The 14,859-nt window shown below is 39.3% G+C and overlaps 1 protein-coding gene and 1 pseudogene across 1 annotated transcript; one reads left to right on the top strand and one right to left on the bottom strand.

Annotated features, from left to right (window-relative positions):
- Window positions 1–302: 302 nt before the first annotated feature.
- LOC101310645 (membrane-bound transcription factor site-1 protease-like) lies at window positions 303–5,841 on the bottom strand. The gene is given in 12 exon segments (XM_004288796.1): window positions 303–580; window positions 674–734; window positions 850–1,347; window positions 1,551–2,622; window positions 2,731–2,994; window positions 3,253–3,437; window positions 3,610–3,726; window positions 3,843–3,995; window positions 4,123–4,251; window positions 4,664–5,059; window positions 5,061–5,376; window positions 5,693–5,841. Coding segments are annotated over 12 exon segments (3,432 nt in total). The 3' UTR covers window positions 303–488.
- Window positions 5,842–6,535: 694 nt separating this feature from the next.
- Window positions 6,536–7,303, top strand: LOC101310354 (annotated as a pseudogene).
- Window positions 7,304–14,859: the final 7,556 nt, after the last annotated feature.

Here is a 14,859-nt window from a genome sequence, read left to right as displayed (position 1 = left end):
CATAAATGGTCCGGACTTTTGAACCATGAACACATGCGTGCACGCTTTGAATGATGTTTATGTCCATTTTCCTCTTCTAGGACCATGTCTGCTCAATGCTATTCTCTTTTTCAACACAAAAGCTAATCACATGAATATCACAAAACCATACCCAGACAGTAAAAGAAACTTTTGCGTTGAATAAAGATGACTACCACTCGCCCATGTTTCTTGAAAAGGGCTGCAGTATTCATGTTGATTCTGCTTTTATCTGTATCATCCTTGCAAAATTTTGGTGAAGTTTCGACACCAAATCCAAGGCCTCAGGTTTTAGTAGTGGATACTTGTTTCAAGCTCGAAAAAGGAGGTATACAAACTAGATAAGCAACTACAAACTCATTTCCTGTGAAGCTGACATTAACACTCGAATTAGTGATGTTACAAGAAAATTTGTGGTAGTGCAACAGTACGAGAAGAGCAGCGCTATTACAAATATGAGGCCTCCAGAACTATAAATTAGAATATCGTCCAGCGCTAGATCCTTTCCTACGTCGTCGTCGCTTTTGTCTAATTCTCCAAAAGCTCAAAAATACCACCAGACCTATAAATAGCAGCAACATAACTCCAAGTTAAATGAGCATCTAAATATATGTATATTTTTCTTTCAGAAACCAGAAAGTCTATGATCACTCACCAGTTACGGCAAGTATCGCAGGAACAAGCCAATGGCTAGCAGCTAACACAGGCATATCAAGCTGCAAGAGAATCAACTCCAAGGTCAGACAGAATAAATGAAAAAAAAGAAGGTTGTTCATAGAATCAGAGTATGAACCTACAGTAACCCTTGTAGCCAGATATTTTGTTGCTTACCTCATCTCCATAGAACAGGCCCAAGTATCTATTTCCCGCAGAATCACTTCTATTTCCCAGCGTCAACTCGACACGGCTCAAACGGGAAGCTTCGACAGTAGAATTCAAACCTCCACCTGGATTAGTCACAGAAGAGCCTGGTAATCTTCTGTTTGTTCCCCTGACCTGTAAACTGTAACCTTTAGTCCCCCATATCTCAAATACAGAGTCACTCCCACAGATCAATTCCTTTCCCACTACAGCGGAATATGTAGAAAAATTTACGTCTGTTCTACGAGTCGGTAATTGGTTGTCTTCCATATGTAAAGGTGAATTTTGTTTGACCGAGCTTGAAAAGAGCACAGGATCTCTGATGTTTCGACTGGTGAAATCTAACATTTTCCTCAAGAGCCAATAACAATTAGTTACCATATGACTGCTGTCCAGACAATTAGAATCTCCATAGACTACAACACGACCTTCACCCACCTGTACAAGACCAAGAATGGGAGAATCTGCCTGCATTAACCAATTGGCACCTTAGTCAATAACAAATATAAATAAGTTCAATTAGAACTGAAAATAGCAAAAATTCCTTATGGGAATAATTCAGTGGCAAGTTATAATAATAAAGTTATTACAGATAATAACAAATATTCAGTTCTATGGCTCATGATCAACAATAATAACAAAGAAAGTGAATAAGTAGCTTATTTACTCACCATGGTCATCTCAGGATCCCGAAGTACATTCTGAGTGGCCCCACTTTCAGAGCTATCCAGGAAAGGGAACTTGTGTACATAACCCCCTTTCGGAAACCTCACAATATCTGTTCCAGATGCATACCGACTTTGCTCTCCATTGATGGAAAAATCACCATTCAGAATCTTATCTCCAAATGCAATCCCAAATGGAGCCAGTAGATCATTTAACGCTGGAACATTTGCACCTCCAGTGACCGGAGTCCACCAGCTCCGTGTGTTATCATCAAAGAATCTCATCTTCACCATCGTGTCTACATTATACCACTCAGAAAACACAACCAATCCCAGTCCAGAATTAAGAACATCATCTCGCAGCTTCTCAATCTCCTCCTGGAAGTACTCTTCTTCAAGATCTACCAGAAGAAGTGTCCCATATCGAAGAGCATCAAAGCAAGTAAGAGGTGAACCAAGTGTTTCTACATAGTACCCAGCATCTCGTAACATGTTGAACATAATGTGAAAATTTGTATGCAGGTGATCTCCATGCCAGTCAAGAATGTCATTTCGAACATCCAAAGAGTCTCTAGGGATATAACCTGGAGGGTATTTAATACTGTGAAACTGGTCCCACAAAACTCGTTTTGATCTTGGTGGTGTTGGGACAATCTTCAATTTTAACTGAAGTACACAAGTGCTAATCCGAAGATTCTTTTCTCCTTGTGATGGAGGACTGTATACCCTAAGACTAACATTGCCGCTAATCTCTCCTGAAAACTGTGCACCTTCTTCCTTGATTTGCATGTGAAGCGCTAAATAACCAGTCCAAGGCCAGATAACCTTAGAATATGTAAAGTGAATGCTCAAAAGATTCCCCACTTCATCTGAAGGCTGCCAGGTTGGTGGACTTTCAACATAGCCAATTACACCCATTCCATTTAGAATGGTAGCATTGAAGATAACAGGCATGGCACCTGCATAAAGTGGCTGACGACAGAAGGGCCAAGAGTAGGGGCAGTCTGTATAATCAAGAATATTAGGGAAGATGCTGGCACGAGGTTGATAATTCTTCAGGATTTCATATGATTCTAACCTGACCAAAATGTTAAAAATTAGGACTAAACCCTGCAAATGCGGATATAACAAAGCAGTAAATGTAATCTGTACAAAAGGATCATAGGAGCCGTTCACGAAAACTTACAGATCAACCCTCCCTGCACCTTGTTCATACATATTTGGACCACCAAGTTTTGCAGCACCCTCAACCAATGCTTGTTTCATGCTTGCTGGATTTAAAGTATCCTTCCTACTGCTTTCAGGGATAACACTCACAAGCAGACATACCATACCAGCAACCACAGGACTAGCCACACTAGTGCCAGATAAGCTTTTACAGCCAGTACTAATCTTGGATCCCATAATTTCCCGTCCATATGCAACCACATCCGGTTTAACACGACCATAACTGTGTATAGAAAAGTTACAGAGTTAACGGTTTGTACACTTACTAGAAATCTAGAATACAAAAACTGCTCATGGGCCAAAATATTACAATTTACTGAATATTTAAGAATTTAAGATCAGGGGGGAAAGAGGGAAATAACAATAAGTAAACGAATTTCAACTGTAAGACTTTGTATGTATGAAGACATGAAACACCAGAAAGCATACATCAGTATTAAAGTAGCCATAAGAAGTAAGAAGAAATCATTAAAAAAATTACCCATGCGGCATCTCCCACGTACTCATGCCTCGCGAGGAAAAAGAAGCAATGTGATCACTGTAGTCGATGCCACCAACACCAATGACATCACTTTGGTCTGCTGGATTATTTAGAGTCCCATAAAGCGGTCCATCATTTCCAATTGCTGAAACCATAATTATGTTACTTGCTGTTATTTCCCAGACCTGGTGCAAAAATAAGCAACATGAGTCAAGCAAATAAGTTTTACATCATATGCGTACAAGTGTTTAGAGATTTTGAGTATACTGTTAGTTCACAAAAGTCCAAACAACCACACTAAAATGTTCTTTATGAAATTTGGAAAGTTAATAGGAAATTAATAACAAAAAGCCTTACTTTCTCGACAAATGGGAGGTCCATGTAATCAGGTCCACCAATGCTCAAGTTCAGTACATCCATATTGGTCGCAATGGCATAGTTGAATGCATCAAGAAACCATGATGTGTATGATACCTGCAATAAGCTGAATACAAACTTCTCATAATCTTGCTACATTTCGATTACTAAATGTATATGCAACTTTGTGATTTACTCCTTGAAGGGTTTCACCCAATGTACGAAGTCATTACCTGTGCATCTGTAAACACACGAAAGGCATATATCTCTGTATCAGGAGCAAATCCAAGACACTCTGCATCTACACCAGCAATAACACCAGCAACAAATGTCCCATGTCCAAGATTGTCATTTAATGTATCCTCATTTGTCCAGTTTGTCCGCTCCTACATAATCCTTTAAAAGTCAATACCAGAACTTTAATAGCAAACATAAATGTAATTACCAGGGGGAAAAGGGTCTGCAAAACCCACAGTGACAAGAATGGAGACATCTTTTTCCAGAAATCAATACCTTAATATTTCGAAAGTGCGGGTGATTAGCTCGAATACCAGTGTCAAATATGGCCATTTTCACTTTTTTACCAGTATACCCTTTTGTCCAAAGAAAGTCCGCTCCAAACAATGAAGTTATTTGAGATCTCTGCAAAAGTAACACGGTACTAAGAAGAAGTGAACCAGGCATAAACACCAACAACCAGTACCAAAGGATCAACACAGAAAAAGAAATTTCCCAAATGAACTTCTCCATTAACATCTCCATTCACTAAGAGCAACAAAGTGATGCAACACCTAATTCCCATTATCAAGTTCAAAATTATATGCATAATGAGCTTCCACCACAGTAACAAATACAATCACAATGCAACCAATCAAACTAAAACCCCTTCACTAAAATCACAACCAAGATAACCCCTTTTATACTTCACATGATAAACAACTATAAACCAAAAGCATAAAGATCACAACTTTCAAGTTCTTTCTTTCACCCCAAGTTTCCCTACTACCCAATAACGCAATAACTAAACACAGAAGCATAAAAAACGACATGTCACCTCAGCCAAGAGCTCCCTTTTCCAGCTCACAGAGCCATTTCCTTCCCCTCCTCCGTCTTCACTAAACGACATCGCCGTTGAAATCTTCCCCGGTCGCTTCTCCCCATCCACAAAGGCCCCAACTTTCTCTCTCTTCTCCTCACTAAGCAAACCCCTCCCGTACCTGACGTCAGCATTGACATCCTTCACCATCCCCAATTTCCCAATCTCCCCAATCACCAGTTCCCTCACTCCTTCTTCAATCCACACCACTCCGAAATCCGTCGGGTAATCCTTCGCCGGATTGTTCCTCTCGATCCAGTCCCATCCCTCCGCCGCCGCGAGGCTCGATTTCAGATACTCGCGGTGGTCCTCCCACCGCTTGTACTCGACGAACCGGACGACGTAGTTTTGGCGGTGGTGGCGATCTAGGGTTTGGTTGAGCTCTAGGGTTGAGGAATTCTGGTTGAAACGGAGGAGAGAGATGGTGGCGACGGAGACGATGATGACGAGGAGGGAGAGTGATGACGTGGAGGTCAGAGGAGTGGTCATGGTGGTGGCGGCGACGGTGGTGGATTATGAAGATGATCGGCGCCGGTGCTTCATTGATTTGGCGGGAAAATTCGCATCGGAGAAACAAAAGGGCGAGTCTTTCCGGTGAAAATGTAGCTCCCCAAATCTTCAGTTTAAAGTCTTCTCCTTTCTTTACAGTGTAGTTCTTCACTTCTATACTCCTTTGTTTGGGTCAGTTTTGCAACAGCCCAATCCACAGGGCCCAAAGTTTCAAGGATTATGGTGGCTGAATGAGCTACCGGTACGACTCCAAGGGCAGGAGCAATTTATGTTATGTGTCCCTCATCGACGGATATTTTTCACAAGCTGATGTTTGAACCAAAGACCTCGTATTACCTTAGTATGAGAGAACCTCTTCAATGTCCAACCTACATAAATTATACCGGTATTTAAACACTTGCATGCTTGATTTCATTTTCGATATTGATAAAGCGACTATTTTGAAACAACTTTAAAAAGTGAAATCACATCTATTACAGTAACCCCGTCTTAACATATAAAACTTCTATGTAGAGATTCTTTATGTTTTCATATCCATCGTGCTTCAGTAAACCGATAACGTTCTTATGTCGGAATCTATGACCTGCTACCAATGACCGGTGATGAATCAAAGTAGTGTCCCTCATGACAACGCTATAGCTATATATACCAACTTTGCATCTGTAGGAAAAATCATCAAAATGAAGTATCTATTTACATTTTTCTTTTAAGTTTCTCTACAAATTCAAGTTCACTAGATCCCGTTTTGGTCGCCAAGCTCAATCGACCATTGTAGGCGATTCAGTCTGGTTACTGTTTCCTCTTTCCCTTCACTAACCAGACACTCTCTACAGTTAACCCCGGACTCTTCTTTAACACACTCACAGATAAAAACATAAATACATTTGCGTACTTACCTGCACAATTTTACCCTCATCCCCAAATACTAACCTCGTATTTATCCAAACCCTAAACTTAACGGGTACTCTCTCAGTTTGCATGTGTTGCCTTTGTCTCACCGACACGTGTCCAGACATGGTGGATGTTGGAGCCCGTGGGTACAAAAGAGTCGAAGAAATTAAACTTGCCCGACGTATGATACACACTTTCAAATAGTTCTTTGATTTGTTGACCGGTTGAACTTTCAAGTCTTTGTGGAAATTAAAGGGAATAACCCCTTCTTTGGGTTGTACGTATCTCTTGAATCAATTAAATGCTATGTATACCTTTGATGCTAGCTAGCTAGCTATATATCCAACTTCATGCAGTTGTGTGGGGATTCAGCTTGATCTCTAAGATCTTGAACTCTGTTATCACAAAGTAATAACTTAGGTGATTGGGATGGCTTTCCTAAGGCGTATGTTGGATGGACGAGATCTTGGCATTTTTGTGCTATTGCTATTGCTTAGTTGTAGGTTCAGCCATGGTGTTGAGAGTGATGTAAACTGCTTGACAAGTATAAGAGCAGCATCGGAGGACCCTCTAGACATGTTAAGCTCTTCATGGGATTTCAACAATAACACTGAAGGTTTCATCTGTAACTTTCTGGGAGTGGAGTGTTGGCACCCTCATGAGAGCAGAGTTTTAAATATCAAGCTTGGGGATTTGGGACTCAAAGGCCAGTTTCCTCGCGGAGTAGTGAATTGTACAAGCTTACAAGGCTTAGATCTTTCGAGCAACAACCTTAGTGGACCTATTCCTGAGGATATTGATCATTTGTTCTATTTCATTACATCGCTTGATCTCTCTTCCAACAGCTTCTCATGGACAATTCCCAGGGATCTCTCCAATTGTACTTTTCTGAATGTCCTTAAACTTGACAATAACAAGTTGACGGGTTAAATTCCTCCAGAACTTGGTCAGCTCAGTAGGCTTAAAACTTTTAGTGTGGCCAGCAATCAACTGTCTGGGCAAATCCCCTACTTCCGGAATGATACAGTTGGAGTGGAAAGCTATGCAAACAATCTTGGACTTTGTGGATTCCCTTCGAAGAGTTGCCCGCGGGCAACTTTAGTGAGGGCTATCAAGTCCCACGCTGTAGTCATGTTGGGAGCACTTGGTTTTGGTATTGGTTTTGTTTTCTCTTTTTCCTTTTTTGTTTTTCAATAGAAAGCTTTGGATCGAGACAGTCCTCCGAGTCTGTTTTATTTGTACTAGCCTTGGTGCACGCGCGCGTGCGGAAGTGCGGTTTTGTCGTCATTTCATGTGTTATAATTTAAGTGTTATATATTTAGATGCAAAAACATCAAATAATTTACTAAATTATACAGGTGTTTAAACACTTGCATGCTTGATTTCATTTTCGATATTGATATAGCGACTATTTTACATCCATCATTATAGTAACCATATAAAGCGACCATTTTACATCCATCATTACAGTAACCGTCTTAACATATAGAATTTCTATGTAAATATTCTTTATGTTTTCATATCTATCTTGTTTCAGTAAAGTTATAGTTTAACGCTTTCAGCTACGTCACCAATAACGTTCTTATCTTATGTCAAAATCTATAACCTGCTACCAATGATAGGTGATGAATCAGACTAGTGTCCCTCTTGACAACGCTCTAGCTATATAAACCAACTTTGCATTTGTAGGAAAAATCATCAAAATGAAGTATCTATTTACATTTTTTGCTTTTAAGTTTCTCTACAAATTCAAGTTCATTGCTCTTGATTTTCTGGGTTAACCCTAACAAGACCAACCCTGTTGGGTTAAGGCCCAATCCAATTGTTTACTTGGATTTGGCCCAAATCGAGTTGCTATAAATAGGGCACAGTGGAGTGAGTGGACTCATTTCCCCAAAATCAAAAGAAGGAGAAAGCGAAGAAAATGGCGCCCAAAAAACCACAGAACCTCGCGGCGGCGGCGGCGATGAAGAAGAAGAAGAAAAGCAAGAAGCCGAAGGAGAAGGGGAAGAATCACAAGAAGATAACAACGAAGAAGAAGAAGCTGAAGCTGAGCGAGTCGGAGAGGAAGAAGTCACTCTACATATGCAGCCTCGAGCACCACGAGGGTTCGTCGGTGTCTTACGTCATCCGCGCCATCAAACTGTCCCGTTTGCTGTCGTCATCCTCCTCCGTCGGCGATCTGCAATTGCGGCAAGTAGGTTGCAAGGCTGGTCCAGATCTCCCCGGACACGTGGGTTGCGGCGTGATGCAGGGCTGCAGAATCATCTTCGCCGGCGGCATGAGGCCCGTCGGAGCTTTCACGAGAGTACGGGATGCGGACTCGGTGTTGCATAGAGAAATGTACGCCTTCGAAACATCGGAGCATCAAGAAATCAAGAAAATGGATGCTGCTCTTCTAGGAGGCAAGATTCGGCCTTTGTTGGTGGAGATTGGGGGCAAATTGTATGCTCTTTGCTACAACGGCGAGCCGGATTCTCCGGCATTTGAGGTATTCGACACGGAGCTTGATACTTGGTCTGCATTGCCCCAGCCTCCGTTCTTCCAACGCGGCTCTAGATATGACTTGGGTCATGCCGTTGCTTATGTGATTGCTGGCACCAAGATCTTTGTGTCCGGTGACAGATGCCCGGTGTTTTGCTTTGATGTCTCGCGCCCTGAGTCTGATTGGAGACGAGTCCCCACTATGTGTGAAGGGAGCCATTTTCCTTTTTTCAGGGAAGCTTTAGTCCTGGACCTGCCGGGGACTGGTGGAAACAAAAAGATATTGTTTGGGGGTAATCATGCGAATAGGCTGGGAGTTTATCTTGTGACAGGGTTGGATGGGAATGAAGAGTCTGTCATGAAAATAGGAGATTTCAAGATGCCGGTAGCGTCATTTTGGGAGTTGGGTGAACCTGGAGCTTGTGATATTGTGCACATTGGTGGTAACAAAGTCTGCATTGTTATCACTCATTTCATATGTCCAAGGGATGACAAACCTAGATGGAATGAGCCGAGAACTCATAAGACACAAGGAGTTGTCTTACCATTTGAATTTGAGATTGATATGGCCAAGCTGGACAGGGATGCAAGACATTGCTGCAGTCTCCAGTTCTTGCCTCCTCGCATCTTCCAGTACCACACTAACCCGGACACTTTTCCAAGACCCGATACGGTTGGTTGCTTTGTCCTTTAATGAGATATCATGCACGGTCAGACCATTGGCATGAGTCTTTGATTTGTATGCTACTTTAGTTTTGTACCTTTGGCCGACCCCTTTTTTGAGTTGTAAGTAGTGGACTAGTGGGACATGTGTATTCTTTAGAGGTGCTGCTAAATTACTAGGATGGAAGTAGGAAATAGGAATCCATAGTCTGAGAAAAGAAGGTTTTCATTTACCCCCATTTGTTAGCTCAAGGAGGGGATATGGTAGTTCTAGGCTGAAAGAGTTGAAGGGTAATTGCATGAGTTACAAGTGTTTTGAAATGTGAAACATAGACCAGCAGTGTCTATTATATAGGGTAAGGACAGGGGATGTCACTGGGTAGAGGCTGTGTTTCATAGCTTTATGGATTGTATCAAATTGCTTGGGACCGTGTTACTTTTATTGTTATTGGATCCATCCAGTACTGTGGTTAGTTTATGCGTATAGATGGATTTCCCTGCTGAATATATTTTTTCCAGGAATTAGACTGTTACTCCTGCTGATAATAGATACTGTAGCTCTGCATCTGCATCTCTTTCCAAAACCTATTGCTCTGATGGTTTGACATTTTCTTTCTTCAATTCAATGTCTCACAATTTGGATGAATGTCTTTTAATTTCCATTTTTTCTTTTCTGAAAATTCGTCTTTTTGCTCTCTAATTCCTGCCTAGCTTGATCAATTTTCTGATGGGGATGCATTTTGGGAGACAGATATTTTGATAAGCTGCACATTGTTTTAGGAGCTTGGTTTGTCTTTATATTCTAGTTTTCTGATGGTCCTATAATCCTATATCAATGCATGGATTGTGAAGCACATTCCTTTTATGTTGATATAAAATATAGTGGTTTTCATAAGGATGAGTAGGGAGAACTTCTGATTGAAAGACTGCTGGTGTTTATACTTTCAATTTTATCAGATATTAACAGTGTCATTGAGGACTTGATCAATCTCTTGCCGATTTCTGGATTTGCTTTTGACTAATCAAATGCTTTCAAATATATATCTCAAGTACTGGTGAAAATGAAAAACGTTTCTCTTTTTCAAAATTGTCTTTTGAAAGCATTACTGATTACATACTCACTTCGAAATGCAAGTTTTCATTATTCTATCCTGCCTGATCTCTCTGTCTGTAAATTTTAGCACATTCCTTGTGATAGCTATCAAGTTCTTGGACATCTAAAGACATGTCTTGTTCTTGTGTTTGGTTATGACTTTGCCAATGGGCCATTTTCCCTTCTGACAAAAAACTCTAGTCCTGGACCTGCTGGGGGATGAGACGAAGATACTATTTGTGTTTGGTGTGTAAACTTAAGTAATGGTGTAAAGTACGACAAGTAGTTAAATTACTTAAATATATATCACGTTTGAAATATGTGGAACCATGATTTTCCCTCCGCTCATACAAATAATGATCTGTATATGTCATACTCATTGCATTTCATTCTCTGGGTTGTTAGATGAATTTCTCCTAATTATCGACATAATGCAAAAATAAAGCATTTATGACATATACAATGAGTATAAGCATTTATATTCCTTATCGACATAATGCAACCATATGTTTATAACTCAAAAATAATGAAGCATTTTTTTTAATTATAAATTTTTTTTTGGGTGTGTATGTGATGTGATGTTGGAGGTAACTAAAATAATATATTTAGCGTGCAGTGTTTTCATTATTGGGAGAACACAATCGGAAAAACATTTTAGGGACAAACGCGAGGATCTTCAAATACAACAACGAGAAATTTTATTCACACTCCTAAATACTAAATACACATCTTTTTTTTTTATACATTTATAATCAGATCGTATAAGGTATTTTAAATTACTAAAACAGACATATACATTTATATCAAATAAACATATATATATATATATATATTTGGGGATTATCAGGTGCGGACGTCCGGACGGGTTTTCCGTCCGGATTTCTGCCGTTTCTCTACCATTCCAGCGCCGGCGATGTCGTTTCTTCTCTCTGACGTGATCTCAGACCTCCCCTGACGGTGTTAGAATGAAGAAGAAGGCCGGAGAGATGGCGATCGGAGGTCCACCATGATCGGTCGTGAAGTTCTGAGTGAGATTGCTGCACAGACCTCCGATCGCGATCTCTCCGACATTCTTCTTCATTCTAACACCGTCGGGGGAGGTCTAGGATCACGCCGGGGAGAAGAAACGGCGTCGCCGGCGTTGAACTGGTGGACAAACAACGGAAATCCGGACGGAAAACCGGTCCGGACGTCCGTATATGAAAACGACTGTATATATATATAGTTTAAATATAGTAGTTCTTTTCATTTACGTGAATGAAGAGATGCAAACCTAAAACCCTAACAGGGCTGAAGAATATGCTTCTGTTTCATAAACTTTAGTTTTTATAAACTAGTGGGTTTGCCCTAATTTTATTAGAGAAGGAGAGATCAAACATGTAAGCCCTGCTTCATTGGAAGTCTATGGTTTAGTTGATATTATAGCCATGGCAATAACTACTGGGAATATAAGCATTTATTCTTCAAAAATAAAAGAATGAAGAACTGGTACTTGAATGGAGAAAGGATGATCAGCTACCATATGGCTCGATTTGTAGGACAACCACAGTAATTTCCCAATGTCCCAGACTTATTCCCTTACTCATTCTTTGGTCTGATAATTAATCATAGCCACCCATCCAAAAGTCTCATTCCAAATTCTGTGTTTACAGTCATTTGAGTACAACAGTTCACGGTGCTATAGGGCCTTAGCATTGCACCCTATAATAGTAATCTTACCTGAGTCGATGGCTGCTTCCCTCAAACCATGAAACTACAATTACGGCTAATATAGTTTAGAGATTGAATGGAGAGACATTTCTTCTTTTTCTTTTTCTGGGAATTTGGTGACCTTAAGTAATAATCTTCGTCTAGGATAATATTGTAGTCGTAGGAATGAATGACACTGACCGAGTTATTGCAGAAGAAACCCAAACCTGATGATCCATTTATTTTTCTTTATCTTTTTTTCTTGTTAAGCTAAGATGTGTGTATTTAGTGAATATGTATGGTGTATTCACTGTATTGTGTTTGTGTGTGAGGATAGTATAAGAAGTTTAGGGTTGTGTATATAGTAAAATGTTAAAATAAAAAGGTTAATACATGGTGTATTGAGTAGGAGATGTGTATCTAGAAATTTGCAATGTGTGAATAAAATTTCTCATACAACAACATCGTATTTGTTTTAAAAGTGGAAGCAAAATAATTTTCCGTTCGGAATATCTAAACTATAATCTTGGTTCCCCATGAACTTTCATTTTAAAAATGTAATTTTTCTATGTTACGTTAATTGCTGATAGTAATGTAATTGTAGTACTGTCAATTGTTGGTTGTAATGTTTGATGTACTAAGGGGTCTCTTTTGAGAATTATTACTCATATGACTATTTGGTCTGAAGTTAATAAAATTCTTTCTCAATAAAAAAAAAAGCAATTTTTCTACGTTACGTTAATTGTCAACTACATATTGGACAAAACTACTATTTTTCTCTCCATTGAAATGAAAGTTGTAGAAGAATAGTGATTCCAGTGCTTAAGACATCAAATAAGAAATGTTTAAGACATCAAATAAGAAATGTACCGTTTCAAGGACAGTGTTTCGTCAATTTAAAAAATTCAAAGACGTACTTTTTATATAGAGCATTAAGGATTCATTATGTGATATCACAATAGATACATTTATGATTTTGAGCATAAAGGTACATATTACGTGCTATCTCAAAAGTAAAATGATTCTTCGTGATTCCGTTTTTCGAACCGTCAACGTTCACAGTTCTAATATTGATTACTCCATTAATTAGCTTGACGAAAAAAATTGAAAAATAAGTTAGTTTACATTGTCGTGCTCTTTGAAAATTTTTATGCATAGACACTAAATCGACGAAAACATTAAATTTTTACGAATTTGCTTTTCGTCGTCTAAGGTTTCAACTTATGTGAGAATCTTTGGTTTCATCGCTTAAGTGAGAACTTAGGTGACACAAATTTATCTTCGTCACTTAAGTGGCAACTTAATAGATGAATTCTTTTTTTATCGTTTAAGTACTGACTTAAGTGGCAACTTAATAGACGAATTCTTTTTTTGTCGCTTGAGTACTGATTTAAGCGACGAAATTTTTTTACCTTGAAAATTTTGGTCTCTTAAGCCTTCTTTTCTAGTAGTGACTTATGATATGCTTCGTCTGATGGAATTTTTGTGGTAACGAGCACAAGGTCTTTGTAGAATTTTGAGTTTGGCTTTCCTTAATTCAGATATGAGAGGACCGCAGCTTTCCTAGCTAGCTTCTTTTGCTATACTTGGTTTTATGAGACGCGTTGCCAATAATTAATGTGGCCACATTAGCATATGTAGAGCACAACATACTAGGCGGAATCTGGGTCTTCCCCTTGTACTTCCTCTTATTGTGGAGGACTTATTTTTATAGTATATTGTAAATTATAATGTTCGTTAATCGATGAAGTAATTTTACTCTATCACAAAAAAAAACAGCCATCCCGGCCGGCAGTACATTTGCAATCTGAAGATTCTTGTTGCCAATGCAAGAGAGACAGCTAGGTTATAGTAGTGCAGTTGCAGTACTATCATCTGCTATCCGTTGCCGTCCACTATAATCCCCCCTGACGGCGGCAATGGAGATGGCGATGCATTGTAATTTGAAATAGAAAATAAATATAAACAGACTATCCACTGGGCAAAGATTATTAGGTAAGTACTTGATCTTATTAGGTAACAAGTCATTGAATATTGCAATTTCATAATCCAAGTTCTTGACTATAAATCACAGTGAAGTCTTTGCTAGAGTGAAGAGTTGATTATAAATCACAGTGAAGTCTGTGCTAAAGTGAAGAGAGTCCTAGCCTCTTGAAAGTAACTGATCGTCTTTCTGTCTTCCTCTCAGAATAGAAAGTGAGCTATAAGCACAGTGCCCAGAAAATGTTAACATGTCAGGAGCTGCTGAAGATGTGTGGTAAGTAGACCTTTATGTACGCTTTAGTTACTTCTGATAACCAATTACCCAACTTCCCACTGACAATTAATATATGTTTCCTTGTTTCTTCATGCAATAAACTGCAGCTTCGGTATGGCATCCTCTAATCGGCACATTCATGATATCCGTAATGGCTACATACTTGACTGGTGTGTGGGAGCTCAGCATCGTGCATGCTGCTCAAATTCTCAATGTTTATTCCGGGGCCGTTGCCATATTGCCGTTGCTTATGCAATTAATTTTCAAAGAAGAGACGCTGGTTAGCCATTCCATGGTTTTGCTCACCAGATTTGCCTATACCACTGTAAGTTTCTCTCCCCATCACGTCCTATGCTATTGTTGTTTACATTTGCATTTGTATATTTCACCGTTGTATCCAAATTTTGATTAATTTCCATCCAAAAAAGTATACAGTTGAAAGTTTACATTTTCCATCTTTTGGTTCTGTCTTCCAAACACCCTCTTCATTTTTCAGGCCTGATATTAGATCTTAAAATGTATAAATTACCTTGTAGATAATTTTTTTTTTTTTTTTTTTGATCGAAG

The sequence above is a fragment of the Fragaria vesca genome, linkage group LG1 (assembly GCF_000184155.1).
Source record: "Fragaria vesca subsp. vesca linkage group LG1, FraVesHawaii_1.0, whole genome shotgun sequence".
In the NCBI taxonomy this organism is placed as follows: Eukaryota; Viridiplantae; Streptophyta; class Magnoliopsida; order Rosales; family Rosaceae; genus Fragaria; species Fragaria vesca.
This window is presented reverse-complemented; position numbering and strand designations above follow the sequence as displayed.